Source organism: Diaphorina citri, unplaced genomic scaffold, assembly GCF_000475195.1.
Source record: "Diaphorina citri unplaced genomic scaffold, Diaci psyllid genome assembly version 1.1 scaffold448, whole genome shotgun sequence".
In the NCBI taxonomy this organism is placed as follows: domain Eukaryota; kingdom Metazoa; phylum Arthropoda; class Insecta; order Hemiptera; family Psyllidae; genus Diaphorina; species Diaphorina citri.
The window spans coordinates 36,856-57,883 of NW_007377883.1; the positions used below are offsets into that span (position 1 = coordinate 36,856).

The following is a 21,028-nucleotide window of genomic DNA, read 5'->3' on the forward strand; positions in this document are numbered from 1 at the left end:
TTCCTTCTCGCTCCAGGTATTCTTCGTTCTAAGGAAGAAGCACAACCAGATCACATTCCTGCACATGTACCATCACTGCTTTTACCCAAAGGACCTTTGGGTTTTTAGCTGAAGAGTGAAGATCTTTGTCGAGTAAGAACACAAGATAAATGCCCAAATGAGAAGGCCTTTGTTAAGATTCAACTTTCTATTAAAACAAAATGCAAAATTTTCCAGATAAAACTTGGTCCTCATTTCGCTCGGACAATTAGAGTGTGTTCAAGAATAATAATAAACTGAATATTAAATAAAATAGGTAGGTACATAAATACTGATTTTCTTTAACCAAGATCGAAAAATTTCCGGAGGGACGGGCCCTGCTTGTTATATATTAGATAAAGATTTTAATATGTTAACTGTTTTTATTATTCTTTATTAACTAATTTCCTATTTTTCTTTTTCTGTTACAGCCTGACATCCTGAATGTATAAGGAAAATGGCAGACGCCATTTACAACAACTCAGTGACGAAATACTATGACTTTCTCTTCATTGAACTGGGAGGTAAGAGCATCCTAAGTTTTATATATTAGATAAAGATTTTAATATGTTAACTGTTTTTATTATTCTTTAGTAACTAATTTCCTATTTTTCTTTTTCTGTTACAGCCTGACATCCTGAATGTATAAAGAAAATGGCAGACGCCATTTACAACAACTCAGTGACGAAATACTATGACTTTCTCTTCATTGAACTGGGAGGTAAGAGCATCCTAAGTCACACTGTGAGGCGGGTTAGAAAAGGGCCAAACCACCAGAACTAATGCCAAAAGAGCCAGAATTTCAGGGGGAAAAGATGGTTTGTGGTTTTAACCAAGATGTGAAAAGAGCATTGTCAATACAACGGTTGGTGGTTTCTTTTGAGTTTTTAGACAGTTTAGGCTTAGGCCGTTCAAAATCCTAACAACTATAGGTATTTAATCTTGGACTTTTTCCTTGTCAAACTTCAACCTTCAGATCCCAAGCAGATAAGTAAATACATGGAGTACATAGGTAATACATATTGTTAAGTGGGTAGTAGTTGCAGGATGCAACAGTTACTACAAGTAGTACTGCATTCTGATAACACGTATTTATCTCCTAACACCTCATATAATGTAACACTTATTGTTTACATCATTGGACTTCACGTGTCCTTATCTAGAGAACTATCGAATTACTCAGTGACCTCAACTAACGAAGAGATGGAGGCCTTGGCTTCTTCTTAGAGGATGTTGGGACACTTATAGATCTTACTAACAGGGCCGATTATAGTGTTAGTTTTATTAGGACTAGGTTACTTGGTTTGGTTATTTGGTACCAAATTTGACCCAGGATTAATATCATAAGCAGTCCATGTGCCTTTTCCAACAAACTCTTTATTATGTTTTTGTTGGCTAGCTGCGGATTTATTTCACCGTATGCAACTACAAGAGTATCTGGATAGTTAAATGGATAGTTATTCCTTTGAAGTTTCCACTATGTAGAGTCCAGTTAGGACCATTGTGTCCTACTTGTACTTTTTCGAAATAAACATGTCTATTTGACTTAGCATGGTTGATAGCGCCTTATTAGGACTAGGTTACTTGGTTTGGTATTTGGTACCAAATTTGACCCAGGATTAATATCATAAGCAGTCCATGTGCCTTTTCCAACGAACTCTTTACTATGTTTTTGTTTTTGGTGGCTAGCTGCGGATTTATTTCACCGTATGCAACTACAAGAGTATCTAGTTAAATGGATAGTTATTATTCCTTTGAAGTTTCCACTATGTAGAGTCCAGTTAGGACCATTGTGTCCTACTTGTACCTACTTTTTCGAAATAAACATGTCTATTTGACTTAGCATGGTTGATAGCGCCTCTGTTCCTTCTAACGATTCTATGAAAAGCTGGCCTGACCGAGACTTCCAGGATTCCATCCTGCTTACGATCCTGAAGGTAAAGTTGCAGTCAATACTGTTCTAGATATGCGTGGCTGACTCCTGAGACCTGATAATCTTGCAAGATGAAGTTCTGTGAACACAAACATCACAATTAAACCTATAACACCAGAGGATACCAAGATAGGCATCAAGATCTTGTATTGAGAAATAATAGACCCAGTGCACAGTGTGTGAAATTTCATCGTGTCTTCATGGATGATGCAGAAGGGTGCTGATTACAAGTAATAAGATTGATAAGGACTGCTGACATTATCGAAGGTATTTAAGGCCTTTTCCAAGGAGTAGATATGCTGTTGCAAGTTTTGAATTTTAAATATTTCAGTGCCTTAAAATTGATATGGTGATATTATGTATTCAAAGTAATAACTTTGCGCCTTTCCTACCAATTTCCTGACTGATTTATTATTTGCGTCCAAAACATGGGGTGTTTTACTGATTTGTGCCTATTATTTTTATTGGTTGAATATCTGAAGGTATTTAAGGCCTTTTCCAAGGAGTAGATATGCTGTTGCAAGTTATGAATTTTAAATATTTCAGTGCCTTAAAATTGATATGGTGATATTATGTATTCAAAGTAATAACTTTGCGCCTTTCATACCAATTTCCTGACTGATTTATTATTTGCGTCCAAAACATGGGGTGTTTTACTGATTTGTGCCTATTATTTTTATTGGTTGAATATCGGAATTACCATCAGATTTTGGACGCATATACTAAAGTTAGGATAAATAGTCAAGTCTAGTTATACACTTTGAAATCATGGAGGTGACCAGAACACATTTTGTCGGAAAAAGGAACAGAAGATTACTACAAAATAATATTCCAAGTTTTGCTTTTCGACCCCGTTTTTTTTGACATTAATTTCTTCTTTGGTTACATCCATGATTTCATGTTTAGGTTTTACGTTTAGGATTTAGATTTAGTAATTTATTTTTCTATTTATTTCAAATGTCAACCATTTGTCTTTTTTATCAACTTCTAACCCGAGTCATACCAAGAAATTTCGAAACAAGCTTTGAATGATCGGACGAAAAATCAAAGTTTGAAGTTGGACTATGTTTTAGACGAAGGAGATCTTCCCTGTACAGTTTGATCCCCGAATTTCCATTGGGTTCAAAGGTGCTATAATTTTAGATTGTTCGACGAAGGAGATCTTCCCTGTACAGTTTGATCCCCGAATTTCCATTGGGTTCAAAGGTGCTATAATTTTAGATACATGTTCGTCGAGATTACCTACTTTCGTTACCAAGTCACTAAGCAAGATATTATAGCATGGTTCATACCGTGCAGACCTTAACCTGACAATGGCATACCTCTCACCAAATACCTCGTGTATAGATGATGGGAATAGCTACAAACAAGCTGAATATTTCAGTAGTATAGTCTCTGACGTCCTCAAAGATGACCCTGATTCTATAGTACTTTCGTTACCAAGTCACTAAGCAAGATGTTATAGCATGGTTCATACCGTGCAGACCTTAACCTGACAATGGCATACCTCTCACCAAATACCTTGTGTATAGATGATGGGAATAGCTACAAACAAGCTGAATATTTCAGTAGTATAGTCTCTGACGTCCTCAAAGATGACCCTGACTCTATAGCCACCCTCATGCGTTTCTTGAAAAGAAACAACTTCCCGAAAAAACTGTAGGCTTCCTTATTTATTTGCCGCAAATGGCCTGTGTTGCTAAATTGTGTAATAATGAAATAGAATAAATTTCCTACTTTGGTTACCAAGACACTAAGCAAGATATTATAGCATGGTTCATACCGTGCAGACCTTAACCTGACAATAGCATACCTCTCACCAAATACCTCGTGTATAGATGATGGGAATAGCTACAAACAAGCTGAATATTTCAGTAGACGTCCTCAAAGATGACCCTGATTCTATAGCCACCCTCATGCGTTTCTTGAAAAGAAACAATTTCCCGAAAAAACTGTAGGCTTCCTTATTTATTTGCCGCAAATGGCCTGTGTTGCTAAATTGTGTAATAATGAAATAGAATAAATTTCAGGTTTTAACCAAGATGTGAAAAAAGCATTGTCAATACAACGGTTGGTGGTTTCTTTTGAGTTTTTAGACAGTTTAGGCTTAGGCCGTTCAAAATCCTAACAACTATAGGTATTTAATCTTGGACTTTTTCCTTAATGTCAAACTTCAACCTTCAGATCCCAAGCAGATAAGTAAATACATGGAGTACATAGGTAATACATATTGTTACGTGGGTAGTAGTTGCAGGATGCAGCAGTTACTACAAGTAGTACTGCATTCTGATAACACGTATTTATCTCCTAACACCTCATCTAATGAAACACTTATTGTTTACATCATTGCACTTCACGTGTCCTTATCTAGAGAACTATCGAATTACTCAGTGACCTCAACTAAAGAAGAGATGGAGGCCTTGGCTTGTTCTTAGAGGATGTTGGGACACTTTAAAGATCTTACTAACAGGGCCGGGGATTCTAGTGTTAGTTTTATTAGGACTCACTTCACGTGTCCTTATCTAGAGAACTATCGAATTACTCAGTGACCTCAACTAACGAAGAGATGGCGGCCTTGGCTTGTTCTTAGAGGATGTTGGGACACTTTAAAGATCTTACTAACAGGGCCGGGGATTCTAGTGTTAGTTTTATTAGGACTAGGTTACTTGGTTTGGTTATTTGGTACCAAATTTGACCCAGGATTAATATCATAAGCAGTCCATGTGCCTTTTCCAACAAACTCTTTATTATGTTTTTGTTGGCTAGCTGCGGATTTATTTCACCGTATGCAACTACAAGAGTATCTAGTTAAATGGATAGTTATTATTCCTTTGAAGTTTCCACTATGTAGAGTCCAGTTAGGACCATTGTGTCCTACTTGTACTTTTTCGAAATAAACATGTCTATTTGACTTAGCATGGTTGATAGCGCCTCTGTTCCTTCTAACGATTCTATGAAAAGCTGGCCTGACCGAGACTTCCAGGATTCCATCCTGCTTACGATCCTGAAGGTAAAGTTGCAGTCAATACTGTTCTAGATATGCGTGGCTGACTCCTGAGACCTGATAATCTTGCAAGATGAAGTTCTGTGAACACAAACATCACAATTAAACCTATAACACCAGAGGATACCAATATAGGCATCAAGATCTTGTATTGAGAAATAATAGACCCAGTGCACAGTGTGTGAAGTTTCATCGTGTCTTCATGGATGATGCAGAAGGGTGCTGATTACAAGAAGTAATAAGTTTGATAAGGACTGACATTATCTCTGCCTGATAACGTGGAAAAGTTATCTGGTAATCAGTTGACCGCAACAATTTTCTATCGCAGATATTTTATCAATTAGATTATTAGATAGTACAAGAATGACATTTGAAACCTCTGGGGGGAAAACGATAGAAAGATCTAAGAATGTACCTAAGTGACTATTCTGAGATAGTAATGACACGAATCTAATATCAACAACTCATTGATAAATTACTTACTTGTTAGTGGTGTAGGGCGCAGATTACATAATATTTATTTGTTTACGTATAAGTACGAGTACCTATTTACAATGGAAATTGTCCTACGTATCAGTACATACATAGCTGTGTACATAATAAAAATGGACTAATCGAATGATGATGCAGAATTATCACGTAACATGAAGAGTGTTTCTAGGAAAATGAAAGTTCTAGTTCACGGACACACATGACATCGAACACGGAACTTCCTGAACAGGAAACCAGCACAGTTGCCACCCACTTTACTCAAGTTCCCAACGCGGAAAAATCAAAAATCATCGCGGAGGAAATGCGTTTTTAAAACCAATGGAAAATCCTGTAGAAACAATGGGAATTCCTGTCACCAGTGAAATTACTAGTTGCAGCGCACACGGAACTATAAGGAACATGTCATTATTTCTGCTTTTACACACGGTGGGTACATATCTATCAATTGATTTTACTAGAAGTGGAAACCTACTCCTATGTCACAACTTAAGCTTGTTTTGGCCGAGGAAAAAGAGGTCTATCAACAATTAGATCCTTTAAAAAGAACACTTTGTGTGAGACAAAGCAGATAATGTGGCCATTTTTGTTGTTTTCATCAACTTTTGGAACAATTTGTGAAAATGTATATTCCGTTCTTCATACTGGTTCTTCTCCAAGAACATCTACACCTAATACATACGCGGGAACCACCAGAATTCTACCTTCCAGATGGTTTTTATGGCTTACCTTCAGCACATTCCACAACTACAGGCGTAAGCGACCTCAAATTTGTGAAAATGTATATTCCGTTCTTCACACTGGTTCTTCTCCAAGAACATCTACACCTAATACTTACGCGGGAACCACCAGAACTCTACCTTCCAGATGGTTTTTATGGCTTACCTTCAGCACATTCCACAACTACAGGCGTAAGCGACCTCGACAACCCAATAAATAATTAATAGGTATCCAATAAAACCAGAGAAAATTAATGCTCTTTCACTCTATCCACGTTGCGTTGCATGCGACAAAATAGTCGACAGTGAAACAACAAACAAATTAAAACATGAACGAAATACAAATACCTGTCTCCTGCTAGTACAGAGGCACAGTAACTTAGTACCTTATTAACATGGATAAGAGGCGAGTCCCAAAAATGGGCATTATTTTATATAAGAGAAATAACATAGCTCATAAAGTAGGTAATGTTTTATGTTTTTCTCTCCTTTTTGCAGACAAGAGGACGAATCATTGGCCTCTACTGGGTAGTCCCATCCCAGGTCTGACCATCATCGGTCTCTACCTCTACTTCATTCTCTCCTACGGTCCTCGGTTTATGGCCAACAGGAAGCCCCTCAATCTGCGATATGTTCTCATAGTATACAACTTCTTCCAAGTCGGCATCAGCGTATGGCTTGTCTGGGAGGTAAGTGGTACAATCCCATCATTGGTCCTCGGTTTATGGCCAACAGGAAGCCCCTCAACCTGCGATATGTTCTCATAGTATACAACTTCTTCCAAGTCGGCATCAGCGTATGGCTTGTCTGGGAGGTAAGTGGTACAATCCCATCATCAAATCAATTAATTTTATTGTGTTTTTCACTCTTGAACATTTTTTCCTCCTCAATTTTCACTGGGATTTCCCCTGATATGGGTACAGTGTTAATGGGCCGAATAGTTTCAGCAGTTCATCAATAAATATATTCAAATTCAAATATTTATTTTAATGTTTACAAATTTTACATATTTTTTTTTTTTTTAACACAAGACTACATCAGTACTCTTGAACATTTTTTCCTCCTCAATTTTCACTGGGATTTCCCCTGATATGGGTACAGTATCAATGGGCCGAATAGTTTCAGCAGTTCATCTATAAATATATTCAAATTCAAATATTTATTTTAATGTTTACAAATTTTACATATTTTTTTAAAAACACAAGTCAAACTACATCAGTGAAAGAAGATTTTCTCTCTACTCTAATCAATCGATTGTTTCTCTGCTCAAAATTTAAGATAGGCTGCGGTGATTTCACGAGATCATAGATGCATAGGTGAATTTAGAAGGCATTTTGAGCTATTCATTCCTAACACGGTGAAACGAAGCACTTTGCGAATTTAGATGACCGAAATTGCAGGATTTGCTAGTGGGTTCAGGAGTAAATAAGTAGGTTTCCAAACTCGGTTTACTTAATGAGAGGGAAAATTTCTGGGGAAGAGAGATTTGATGAGAAAGAAGAGGACACGGAAATTGTTTAATGAACTCGGTTTATTTTAAATCAATTGCTAACCAGGATTCTTGTTTTCCAGGCTATGGATGCCGCCTGGACGCACTACAGTTGGAAATGTGAGCCTGTAGACTTTTCCAACAGTCCGTCAGCAATGAGCGGTTTATTTTAAATCAATTGCTAACCAGGATTCTATTGTTTTCCAGGCTATGGATGCCGCCTGGACGCACTACAGTTGGAAATGTGAGCCTGTAGACTTTTCCAACAGTCCGTCAGCAATGAGCGTTTCTTTGCCAGCGTTGATCAAATCGGCATCTACTTCAGATTTGGATGGATAATTGCCCAAGCCTAATACCCCATTCTCACTCTGCAGCTTGATGTTCACACCTTTGGGAATATAGTTGAGATCGGGGGTTTATTTTAAATCAATTGCTAACCAGGATTCTATTGTTTTCCAGGCTATGGATGCCGCTTGGACGCACTACAGTTGGAAATGTGAGCCTGTAGACTTTTCCAACAGTCCGTCAGCAATGAGGATAGCATGGGGTGTGTACATCTACTTCTTGGCCAAGATCAGTGAGTTGCTGGACACGGTAAGTAACCACATTTGTAATGCGCGTTGTTATACATAGGTATAACAACGTACCTATAGCTCGATGTTGAGTAGGACCTGCCCAAGATCTCTTTGATCACTCAATAGTATTCATAAAATACTCCAACGAGATACGTAGGTATAACAACGTACCTATAGCTCGATGTTGAGTAGGACCTGCCCAAGATCTCTTTGATCACTCAATAGTATTCATAAAATACTCCTTGCTAGCCAGCATGGGAATGCCAATACCCAGATTAGCTGAATATAGTGAGTTCAGGAAAATTCATGACTGATAAATATTATAAAAAAAAGTGTTTTTAGTCTCATTCGAGCAGGATAAACAAGGTACGAGGTACGAGGTACGAGTATATTCTATTACCACCATTTACCAGCAAATGAGAAATAAAGAAAAGTCACAATAGATCTAATCAGGTCGCACTGTCACAATGGCATAGGGCTTAATTGATGGCCCTACTATAAATACCAAAATTGTAAAATTTGTGTGAAAATTTTTAGAAACCTCACTTGGAAAATGGGAACCTACAGTTTATTTCTTAACGGAAGGTTTCACCCCAAACAATTCCGAAGCCTCTTTGGGAGGTATGCCTAGTACGATTCATCTTGTTCTTTCCGTGACATGTTGTGTGGATATTGTTCACCTACAGTCTACAGCATCTAGACACAGTTGGCACGGCTTGAAAAAAGTCTCTTTTCTTTTTCATTACTTTTATTTATTAAAAATAACTTTTCTTAGACGGGGCAGAGCCCGAAAATTTTTGATTAGAAATCATTTGAAATTTCAAATATTAACCCACACCTTTTCCTTCTCGCTCCAGGTATTCTTCGTTCTAAGGAAGAAGCACAACCAGATCACATTCCTGCACATGTACCATCACACAGTGATGCCCATGGTATCCTGGGGAGCTGCCAAGTACTATCCTGGGGGTCACGGTACATTCATTGGTACCATCAACTCCTTCGTACACGTCATCATGTACACGTACTACGCCCTCGCCGCTCTGGGCGACCAATTATCAACATGCAGTGTATAATTTTCACAAAGTTAATTCTTTTAACGAGTAGATGTACATGATGAATGAAATGTTGTAAGTTCCACACAAACTAGGACAGTCACAGAGGATAACGTGTTAGCATAGATCATACCATAAACACGTAATACGTATTTCGTCTAATAGAAAATCCTCAGTAGCTTAAATATTCTCCTTTGTGATGCCCATGGTATCCTGGGGAGCTGCCAAGTACTATCCTGGAGGTCACGGTACATTCATTGGTACCATCAACTCCTTCGTACACGTCATCATGTACACGTACTACGCCCTCGCCGCTCTGGGCGACCAGTGGCAGAAGTATCTCTGGTGGAAGAAATACATCACCACCTTGCAGCTGCTTCAATTCTGCATCGCGTTCATTCACTCTTCCCAGCTGTTGTTCACGGACTGTGGCTACCCCCGCTGGTCTGTGTACTTCACCTTACCCAATGCCATATTCTTCTACTATCTCTTCTCCGACTTCTACAACAAAGCATACGGAAGTTCGACACCAAAGGGAAAAGGCAAAGATGGGAAGGAAGTCGCCAATGGTGTGCCCAATGGGAAAGCCCAGATGAACGGGCATAATGGCGTTGCGTTGTCCAATGGTAAAATGGAGACGGCTAAAACGAAATAGACGTGAGGTAACGTGAGGTGATGGTGGAGATGTATCGTGACGCACGGACTACGGTCCTTTATACAAACAAGTGCAAGCCAATATACGAAGATAGAGACTGAAAAAAATGTTTATAAAAGAATTTCAAATATCTCAAATGAATGTGAAGATACTAGGAAAAATTTATAAAAGAATTTCAAATATCTCAAATGAATGTGAAGATACTAGGAAAAATTACTCAAATGAGCAAGGAAAAGGAACCCAAGCTGGGTCCGTCCCTCCGGGAATTTTTTAGCCCGTAGTTTATTCGATCGTGATTAGAGAAAATCAGTACCTATGTACAAAATGTTTGTAAAAGAATTTCAAATATCTCAAATGAATGTGAAGATAATAGGAAAAATTACTCAAATGAGCAAGGAAAAGGAACCAAAGAATCAAAATTGCTTTTAGTCAAAGGACCTTTGGGTTTTTAGCTGAAGAGTGAAGATCTTTGTCGAGTAAGATAAATGCCCAAATGAGAAGGCCTTTGTTAAGATTCAACTTTCTATTAAAACAAAATGCAAAATTTTCCAGATAAAACTTGGTCCAAAAGGAACCAAAGAATCAAAAGAACACTTTATTTATAACTAAGAAAAACTCTTTTCTCCTTAGTCCAAACAAGTCAGGTGTCCATTGAAAATCCCACCATTACCTAGCGACTTTTGTACAAAGATCTGTGTATTTATAAATTATTGTATTTATTTACAATTTATATTACGACGAGTTACCAATAGATGATATCCCGTGAAGTCATTGGAAATGACTGGAGGGGCAATAAGAGCTAAAATCTACACTTTGGATCTCAACATACTAAATTTATTTTGAGATTTTTTCACCGAATATTTTTCTGTCATTCTACCTTGAACCTGTTCATAGCAAGGCAAAAAGATAGAAGTGCTATGTAACAAAGGAAAATCACCGAATATTTTTCTGTCATTCTACCTTGAACCTGTTCATAGCAAGGCAAAAAGATAGAAGTGCTATGTAACAAAGGAAAAGTTCTTAGAGGATGTTGGGACACTTTAAAGATCTTACTAACAGGGCCGAGGATTCTAGTGTTAGTTTTATTAGGACTAGGTTACTTGGTTTGGTTATTTGGTACCAAATTTGACCCAGGATTAATATCATAAGCAGTCCATGTGCCTTTTCCAACAAACTCTTTATTATGTTTTTGGTGGCTAGCTGCGGATTTATTTCACCGTATGCAACTACAAGAGTATCTAGTTAAATGGATAGTTATTATTCCTTTGAAGTTTCCACTATGTAGAGTCCAGTTAGGACCATTGTGTCCTACTTGTACTTTTTCGAAATAAACATGTCTATTTGACTTAGCATGGTTAATAGCGCCTCTATTCCTTCTAACGATTCTATGAAAAGCTGACCTGACCGAGACTTCCAGGATTCCATCCTGCTTACGATCCTGAAGGTAAAGTTGCAGTCAATACTGTTCTAGATATGCGTGGCTGACTCCTGAGACCTGATAATCTTGCAAGATGAAGTTCTGTGAACACAAACATCACAATTGAACACCAGAGGATACCAAGATAGGCATCAAGATCTTGTATTGAGAAATAATAGACCCAGTGCACAGTGTGTGAAGTTTCATCGTGTCTTCATGGATGATGCAGAAGGGTGCTGATTACAAGAAGTAATAAGTTTGATAAGGACTGACATTATCTCTGCCTGATAACGTGGAAAAGTTATCTGGTAATCAGTTGACCGCAACAATTTTCTATCGCAGATATTTTATCAATTAGATTATTAGATAGTACAAGAATGACATTTGAAACCTCTGGGGGGAAAACGATAGAAAGATCTAAGAATGTACCTAAGTGACTATTCTGAGATAGTAATGACACGAATCTAATATCAACAACTCATTGACATTATCTCTGCCTGATAACGTGGAAAAGTTATCTGGTAATCAGTTGACCGCAACAATTTTCTATCCCAGATATTTTATCAATTAGATAGTACAAGAATGACATTTGAAACCTCTGGGGGAAAACGATAGAAAGATCTAAGAATGTACCTAAGTGACTATTCTGAGATAGTAATGACACGAATCTAATATCAACAACTCATTGATAAATTACTTACTTGTTAGTGGTGTAGGGCGCAGATTACATAATATTTATTTGTTTACAATTTTAGATTGTTCTTAGTCACAAGCCCGTTTTATGAAATTTAAAAGTCCTTTGTGGTTACAAGTAAATGGGCGTGACAAAATTGTTGATTACTGTTCCTGCAATGCAGAGGATTTTCCAGTTGTACCTAATTGACTTTTAAGTTCCTTAAAAGGGTGCTTACTCATTCGGGTTTAAGAAGATCACTTCTTATTCCCTGGAGGCACAATACAAATTAGATATTAAGTGACTTAAGAGAACAATGATGTTCATGTAAATATCCTATGTAAGAATTAAGCTAACAATAAATTATTATCGTATTGTACCAATAAAAAAGATTGTTTAATTTAACGATTATGGAAGAAAGAAATGAAGACCACAAACCAAGTGATAGGGTAAAGCATCCAATGAAATGGTAGCCATTGGAAAAAGATTGTTTAATTTATTCATTGTTTAATTTAACGATTATGGAAGAAAGAAATGAAGACCACAAACCAAGTGATAGGGTAAAGCATCCAATGAAATGGTAGCCATTGACAATGGATACTACCAAGTGACATTTTAGTATAAGTAGTAACCAATGACCTAAACAGGAGACCAACAAAACAGATTCCGACATTTGAAAATGACTGTGGAGCAAGGTACTAGTAGATAATATTCAAATGAAAAGATCATCAAGTATAGTCAACAAAAATAAATAATAATTACGTAAAACTTTGTTTTATTTACTTTAAACGTATGTATCACTTGATTGCAAGTGGAATAGGTAAATTAAGTAGAATATAACCAACAGTTTATGAAAGTTTTAGAGGTTACATATGATTTCTTCTCTTCAAAATAAATAGATACATTTTTTGATCGATTTTTCTTTTAGAACATTCTCCGACACCTAGAAATCTTAATTTGCAAAAGTTTTGCAAAAATTTCAACTCACCCATTTGACATGAGTGTTGCAAAGTTGCACCAGGTAACATATCGATCATACCTACCTTGTTTATACTGTCAGAATCTGACGATTACTCCCGCAGTCTAGCCAAGATTTTCTCGGTAACCATTCACATATACAGGGTACCTTCACGTGTACCTACCTTGTTTAAACTGTCAGAACCTGACGATTACTCCCGCAGTCTAGCCAAGATTTCCTCGGTAACCATTCAAATATACAGGGTACCTTCACGTCTCCACTTGACCCATAGGTTTGAGGTCAGGGGACACGGCAAAGTCGCACCCTGTACTGACGATGATTTCCGGTACCTCAACACCCTCGGCGATTTCAATCAGAGTTAAGCCTCTCTCCTTGTCCACTTCGAATACACACTGGAACAATTCGAGAAAATTGGTTGCTAAAATATTTTCATACCTACATATTCAATGGATCACCAAAAACTTTTTTTTGATAATTGAAAACTCCTTTTTCGATTATTGAAAACTCCTTCTTGGATGAATAAAAATTCTCCCATTAGTGAAATCTTTCATTAAGTCATTGGTGAAATCCAACAGCAGAATTAATTTCTAATCATTGACTTTATAGGCCTACGAAGTGAGCCTAGGTTGAAATGCAGCGATCCTACCATGTAAGTCCTAGGTCGCAGGTTTGATTCCCGTCCGGGCCGAACTTCTTCTTCTTTTTTTTTTAAATAAGTTTAACAGAGGGAACTGTAACTGCTAAGGTCATTAATCAAAAGTTAAATTCAAATGTGTATGTATTATAGGTTAGGGTAGCCAGCCTGATATGTACACCAATTGATTCGACCCCGTCGATCGACGTCGACTGAAAGTACTCTCCCTCGACAACATAGATTCACCTCGTCGGACGACCATCGATCGACTATGTGTGTGTTTTTAGTCTCATTCGAGCAGGATAAACAAGGTACGAGTATATTCTATTACCACTATTTACCAGCAAATGAGAAATAGAGAAAAGTCACAATAGATCTAATCAGGTCGTACTGTCACAATCGCATAGGGCTTAATTGATAGCCCTACTATAAATACCAAAATTGTAAAATTTGTGTGAAAATTTTCAGAAACCTCACTTGGAAAATGGGAACCTACAGTTTATTTCTTAACGGAAGGTTTCTACCAAAATTGTAAAATTTGTGTGAAAATTTTCAGAAACCTCACTTGGAAAATGGGAACCTACAGTTTATTTCTTAACGGAAGGTTTCACCCCAAACAATTCCGAAGCCTCTTTGGGAGGTGTTATGAAGTCCTATGTCTTCCAGCCATTTCATAAAGGATACCATACATTCCATCCTTGAATTCCAGGGCTGCTCTCCTGATAATTCTTTCCTTGACAAGTTCAGCTGGCGTCTTGCTATCCTCTTCATCATCATCATCCTCACTTACTTTGGCTTTTTTCTTGATGGTCATTCTCTAAAACAATAATAGAAATTAAGTGCACTCAAAGTTTCACTCAATTTTGAGTGCACTCAAAGAACAAACCCAAATTTTGAGTGCACTCTCACCTATCCTAACCTCACAGCTAAATATTGAGTTGTACTGCTCACAAACTCAGATAATTAGCTTTGAGTGCACTCAAACTCAGAAATCAGCTTTGAGTGCACTCAAAATTGAGTGAAACTTTAATGGATAGTTTGCGGCATGCGCAGTTTATTCGCGATATCCGCGGTTTGTGTTGCGGTATCCGAGGCCACTTCGCGATATACGCGCTTTATTTACGGTATCCGCAGTTTGTTCACGGCATACTCAGTTTGTTCCCGGTTTCCACAATGTTTCTGGGTTAGAGTTTACTAAAAGCTAATTTTTTTTAGACTTCGATTGCACCCGAAACTGATTTCCGAATTTAACCTAACACTGGAGTAACAAAAGATAAAACTTGGATAGAATTTTTTTCTCACCTCTATTCTCTTATCATAGTTGCTACACTGGACAAATACCCCATGGGACATATACTGCTGGCTATTTTGTGCTGCACATAGCCTCTTGAGGACAAATGAGAAGCTGGTTGAAATACCAGCAAATGCACCAAGGCAGAAAATACTGATGTGGCCATGACACTTTAAGGGTTGCCTCTCACATACCACAAAATAATACCAATTAACATTTTTAAAGCAATTTATATAATGGGTATTTCTGGACTCTGAAAATAAGTGCAATTTTCTCTTATTTTCACTATTTAATGTCTTTTTTTTATAGATAATACCCATCATTGAAAGTTGATGATCACCTGAGGTGTGAGTTCCAGCTCCAGTTCCCCAGATAGATATTGCTTCACCAAAATTTCATTTGAACCCACATACGATGCTATCATTCGTTTGATGGCCTTTTCTTTCAGCAAAAGTCCCAGACCAGCATTATCCACTCCTGCATTGTTGCTGACAGCTGTTAGATCTTTCACACCTTTCTTCACCAGGGCAGCTATTAACTTTTCCGGAATGCCACAGATTCCAAATCCTAAAACACCCAAATATGAAACAAGGTATGAAATAATGAAACCATAATTGTGCTGAAATGAAAATAAAATTCAACATAGGGTTGGGACATCGAGACAAAAACATTGATGTTCGATACATCGATGTTTTTAAACTTCGATATATCGAGTATCCGATGTATCGTAATCAAAAACATCGATGTTCAATACACCCAAATATGAAACAAGGTATGAAATAATGAAACCATAATTATGCTGAAATGAAAAAAAAAAATCAACATTTCCAACCAAAATGCTCACTCATCAAGACATCATCTAAGTACCCTACATGTGAGAGTAGATGTCGAAGATGGCCAGTTGAGAGAGGGAGTCTTTAAAATATAATCTTGAGACTTACACGATAGTGGATAGTTTGCGGCATGCGCGGTTTATTCGCGATATCCGCGGTTTGTGTTGCGGTATCCGAGGCCACTTCGCGGTATACGCGCTTTATTTACGGTATCCGCAGTTTGTTCACGGCATACTCAGTTTGTTCCCGGTTTCCACAATGTTTGTGGGTTAGAGTTTACTAAAAGCTAATTTTTTTTAGACTTCGATTGCACCCGAAATTGATTTCCGAGTTTAACCTAACACTGGAGTAACAAAAGATAAAACTTGGATAGAATTTTTTTTTTTTAGACTTCGATTGCACCCGAAATTGATTTCCGAGTTTAACCTAACACTGGAGTAACAAAAGATAAAACTTGGATAGAATTTTTTTCTCACCTCTATTCTCTTATCATAGTTGCTACACTGGACTATTCTATTTACAAAGATGCCAGGCACATGAATACTGTCCGGATCCAGATCTCCTATATTGACTAGCTCCTCTACTTCCACTATGGTGGTCTTGGCAGCCTTACACATGGTTGGGTTGAAATTGCGCGCTGATTTTCTACAGAACAAATGAGAATTGAAAACATAGTAGAATACACATAAGAAAAACGTGCTATTTTTTACTTTCCTTATCCTATAGGAAGGAAAGTAATGTAATCGGGTCAAATTTTCGATGGTCAGTTTTTAGTGCCAGAATACACATAGGAAAAACGTGCTATTTTTTACTTTCCTTATCCTATAGAAAGGAAAGTAATGTAATCGGGTCAAATTTTCGATGGTCAGTTTTTAGTGCCAAAACACGTTTTGGAGTCTTTAAAATATAATCTTGAGACTTACACGAAAATGTTCGCTCCCTGTTTCTAGAAATTACTAAATAAACATGGCGCAGTGTGAATTGAATATGAATGTACCTACGTTGGGTGATGTAAAGAATTGGAAAATATTCAAGATGAAGATTGAAATTTAAATAGAATCTTCAACCTTGACTTGATGGCCTGAGTTACAAAAGTTGTTGTGAAATAAACACTTTAGATAAATGAGATTCAACCTCATTGTCTGATGTAAATAGATGAAAATACTACAAAAAGAGCTGTTGATTTAAGGCTGTGAACTTCAATCTAATGTCAAATGTGTTAGGTAACCTCTAAAGACTAACATAAGATTGTAGGCCCAAGGGTAAACTTACTTTTGGTTGGTTCACTAGAAGGTTTCTATTGAAGAGCTTTGTTGAGAATGATATCACCCAATTACCGTTCATGATTACTCATATGAGCCTGTGGAGACTTAACATGAGATTGTAGGCCCAAGGGTAAACTTACTTTTGGTTGGGTCACTAGAAGGTTTCTATTGAAGAGCTTTGTTGAGAATGATATCACCCAATTACCGTTCATGATTACTCATATGAGCCTGTGGAGACTATAAGATTGTAGGCCCAAGGTAAACTTACTTTTGGTTGGTTCACTAGAAGGTTTCTATTAAAGAGCTTTGTTGAGAATGATATCACCCAACTACCGTTCATGATTACTCATATGAGCCTGTGGAGACTACTTCATGAATGCTGAAAAAAGAACATCACAAATTTAATGGCATTCCTCAAAAAGCTATTCAGTCTCTGGAATAGACTGTGATAGGGAAAATGTAAAAATAAGATTATGTTATCTAATGCATAGGTAAGTACTTACTTACCTCAGAAAAAAATCAAGTTTGCTGTGATAAGTTACCAGTAAATCCAGTTTATAGTGATAAGAATGATAAGCTACTTTAGGTAGTTAGCTACTGAATCCATTGATAAGAAAGTTACTTGCCTCAGAAAAAAAAATCAAGTTTGCTGTGATAATGATAAGTGATAAGTTACCAGTAAATCCAGTTTATAGTGATAAGAATGATAAGCTACTTTAGGTAGTTAGCTACTGAATCCATTGATAAGAAAGAGATAAGACTGCCGAAAGGTTTGAAAAAGGTAGTTTTAGTTTGAATTTGAACTGATTGAACTACTTTGAGACTTTGAGGAAATGAGTTTCGCCGATTTCGGGATAATCCGGCTATCCGGATAATCGTTATATTCGTTATCGTTAAATCGTTATCGGGATTCGAGATTCGGGATTTTTTCCCCTATTGTTGTTGATATGAGAAGCTTGCTAAATAAATAGGCATAACAAATCAGGGGTTACCAAACAAATCCTCCCTCCCATTGGTTTCGTTTTCAACTTTTCACTGGGATCCTTTCTCTAGCGAAAAATGAGTCCATGATGAAAGTTTTCTGTTTTGTGATTACCTATTTCCTAACCTAGTACCTACCTATTTAATAAAGTACAAAGACGGAAAAAAAAGATGTCAGCAATCTGCATTAAAAAAGGAATGTACCTAACAAATCTAACAATTTTCGGCTGCAATGAGGCGACCTCTTTTTCCTTTTGTTGGTGATTGGTGAAGTAGGCCATGCGTTGGTGAAGTTGACCTTTTGCGCTTGAAAAATCGCCATTTCTTGCATTAAGCAATTTGATTGGCTGAAAAAATGTATTTGACCAATCATATTTTTTGGTAACGTTGAATATCAGTTGGACTCTAGAGTCCAACGCAATTCATTGATAAAAAAGTTTTTGATTTCACATTCATAATTTCATAATTTTCATTTTCAAATTTTCATATCACATCGGGAAAAAGAAAAATGCCAGAGCTTTCGAAACAATAGGAGAAGAGAATCAGAAATACCCTACATTCAATTTTGATGTTCTAGCTCTTGTGGTTTTACTATTTTCACCTATGTTTCTTTTGTGATTGTTTGGCAAAGGCACTTTGTTGGGTGGTAAGTACATACCTACTGCGTTTCAATCATGAAATACCCCAAATTCATTCTTACCTACCTACTCTTGGGGATCTTGAAGAAAGTTACATTTCCCCCATCAGACTGAACTATCAAACAAATTACCTTACTTAACAGATTTTAGAGCAAATGGCTGTTGCCAGTAGACTCTATCCCATGATTCTTTCCAAAGATTTTGCACAAAATTATTAGTTGGTTGGTTGACTGGTTGTTTGGTAGATCCAGTCCAATTTGGTCCCTGTAGCATGTAGCAGTTTTTAAACATGTTTGTAGATTGAGAAGATACAACTTGTTCTGGTAGGTTGTTCCATGCATTGAAGACACAATTAGTAAGGAAGTTTGATCACTGTATTTTGTTGCTTCTGGTCTTGATCAGTTTAAAAGGATGACCTCTCAGGTGGTTATGGTTGTTAAAAGTAAATAAATCTCTTGATAGTACAGAGTAATTACTGTTGATGATTTTAAATGATTCTTTGTAATCTTTGTTCGTATGGGAGGTTTTTCAATATCTGGGGTATTTTTGTGGTTTTTCGTTGCACACTCTCAATCATTTTTACATCCTTTTTAAAGTACTGATTCCACACCACTGCAGCATATTTAATCATTGGTCAGATGTAATATTTGTATATCCTAAATATATTACAGCCATTTGTATATCCTAAATCCTAAATATATTATACAGCCCCTTGTGTAACTGACTGACTCACGTATACAAATTCTAACCCACTTCTAGATGAGCTAGGAAGACGCAGTTTTCACCATTGGATTCCTTATTTTTTGTACATACTGGGAAAAATTGGAAACTCTTTTCCTATGTGTTATATTTTGCTCTCGTTTTTAGTTTTCAGTTTTCATTTTTTTAAGACAAGACTCAGGGACAATATTAGTTTTCAGGGACGAAGCCAAGGGAGCACAAAGTGTGACCTCATGCACAACACGCAAAGCCCCGGGAGCACGCAGTGCGACCGATATATTGTTGGTACTGTTTATACTGTTTTGTTGGTACTGTTTATACTGTTGGTACCTAGTTGACTTGCTGTCAATTAACTAGATGAATTTATTTTGTCTAGGCAGTGTATGGTTTGAGACAGTCAACGGCCATCGACTATGTGTGGACACATTAAAATGCTGTTTCATCTCTATACTCCACACATCTTTAATCCTGTGAAATAAACTTTGTGGGATTTTCGCAGGAGTTTCAGGTTCACTTTTCTGAAAGAATGTAAAAATTGAATTTTTTCCAAGGGTTTACTTGGATTTTTTCAACATTTAGTTTCTATTTATATTTCAGGGTTGGGATATGAGCAGTAATTCTCATTCAACCCTGCAAAGCCCCGGGAGCGCACAGCGTGACTGTAATCAAGGGAGTGCAAAGCATGACCCCATGCACAACCCAGCAAAGCCCCCAAGAGCGTGCAGCGCAACCGTATACGCAACCCCGTGACGCCCTGGGAGCACGCAGTGCGACCGCGTATACACAACTCTGTGTAGCAAACATGTGAAGCCCCTGGGGTCCTGGGGTGTGAGGGGGGCGAAGCCCCCACCCAAGCACAAAGTGCAAGTTTGTATGTTTGATAGCATCAGGAGAAGGGTTGTAGAATACAGAATACTTTCTTAACTAGATATATCATAGAGTTGGCTTTCTTAGTGATCTTCACAATATGGTTTTCCCAATTGAGGTCATTAGATATTGTAACTCCTAAGTCTTCTTGATTTTGGTTTGGACATAACTGATGGTTATTGAGGTGGTAGGCATGACAAGGGTTATTTTTCCCAATATGAAGCACACAGCATTTTTTGAACATTTAGATATATTAATCTCCATGTAGATTCCCATTTCTCTATTTGATGAATGCATTCACAAAAAGATGTTAGAGGATTTGCAAAGAATTTAGTATCATCAGCAAAGTAGGAGTCATATACAGGGTGTCCCGCGAACGACTGTACAACGCTTGAGGGTTGATGCAGGACCTTAAGGGCTACCAGAAAAAGCTATCTGGACAGATTTGCGGCTGTTCTACTACCTAACCTCTTCTGGGCTTTCAAAAAAAAAAAACAATTTATTAAAAAGTTCTTATACAGGGTGTCCCGCGAACGACTGTACAACGCTTGAGGGTTGATGCAGGACCTTAAGGGCTACCAGAAAAAGCTATCTGGACAGATCCGATTTTCAACAGGGGCGGAGTTATGAAGGATTTTCTGTTTTTCAACATTTTTCAACCTGATAAGGTTGAAATTGTACATTTTAATCTTATCTCTTATTTTATCAGTAACTCTGAATTTTGAAAGCATGGACGATTGCTTTCTTCCTTTCATTCATTATTCCTTACCTTTTCTCCTATTTTTCTTTCTTTCTT

At 37.3% G+C, this 21,028-nt stretch overlaps 3 protein-coding genes and 2 long non-coding RNA genes across 6 annotated transcripts in view; 2 read left to right on the plus strand and 3 right to left on the minus strand.

The window, feature by feature from the left end:
• The first annotated feature begins 575 nt into the window (after positions 1-575).
• Positions 576-10,095, plus strand: LOC103508925 (elongation of very long chain fatty acids protein AAEL008004-like). Its single transcript, XM_008473506.3, has 5 exons — positions 576-739; positions 6,662-6,852; positions 8,112-8,246; positions 9,085-9,193; positions 9,522-10,095. Exons 1-5 carry the CDS (start codon positions 673-675, stop codon positions 9,932-9,934), a joined length of 915 nt encoding a protein of 304 aa, XP_008471728.1. The 5' UTR covers positions 576-672; the 3' UTR covers positions 9,935-10,095.
• Positions 6,723-6,973, minus strand: LOC113467300. Its single transcript, XR_003391434.1, has 2 exons — positions 6,912-6,973; positions 6,723-6,786 (listed from the first exon to the last, which is right to left on the minus strand). It is a non-coding gene; the product is annotated as an uncharacterized LOC113467300 (long non-coding RNA).
• A 2,662-nt stretch (positions 10,096-12,757) lies between the features above and the next one.
• The window catches only part of LOC113467293 (succinyl-CoA:3-ketoacid-coenzyme A transferase, mitochondrial), a 10,374-nt gene continuing 2,103 nt past the window's right edge, over positions 12,758-21,028 (minus strand). Inside the window, exons 4-8 of the mRNA XM_026823395.1 lie at positions 16,238-16,406; positions 15,269-15,547; positions 14,305-14,454; positions 13,250-13,395; positions 12,758-13,150 (exon numbers count right to left, since the gene is read on the minus strand). Of these exons, the coding sequence (XP_026679196.1) occupies positions 13,252-13,395; positions 14,305-14,454; positions 15,269-15,547; positions 16,238-16,406 (742 nt within the window). The 3' untranslated portion in view covers positions 12,758-13,150; positions 13,250-13,251. The remainder of the gene's footprint in view (positions 13,151-13,249; positions 13,396-14,304; positions 14,455-15,268; positions 15,548-16,237; positions 16,407-21,028) is intronic.
• LOC113467298 lies at positions 17,295-17,644 on the minus strand. The gene is made up of 2 exons (XR_003391432.1): positions 17,534-17,644; positions 17,295-17,405 (listed from the first exon to the last, which is right to left on the minus strand). It is a non-coding gene; the product is annotated as an uncharacterized LOC113467298 (long non-coding RNA).
• The window catches only part of LOC103508924 (BTB/POZ domain-containing protein 9), a 14,443-nt gene continuing 11,831 nt past the window's right edge, over positions 18,417-21,028 (plus strand). The window contains exon 1 of one of the 2 annotated variants that reach the window (XM_026823403.1): positions 18,417-18,653. The gene's annotated coding sequence lies outside the window, so the exon portion shown is untranslated. The remainder of the gene's footprint in view (positions 18,654-21,028) is intronic. The other variant, XM_026823402.1, reaches the window with a different exon arrangement.

Excerpts from the sequence above, each read along its gene's own strand:
- LOC103508925 (XM_008473506.3), top strand. The coding sequence starts at position 673 with ATGGCAGACGCCATTTACAACAACTCAGTGACGAAATACTATGACTTT. Across the intron at positions 740-6,661 it reads TCTCTTCATTGAACTGGGAG|ACAAGAGGACGAATCATTGG; the intron begins GTAAGAGCATCC and ends TCCTTTTTGCAG. Across the intron at positions 9,194-9,521 it reads TGCCAAGTACTATCCTGGGG|GTCACGGTACATTCATTGGT; the intron begins GTCACGGTACAT and ends ACTATCCTGGAG.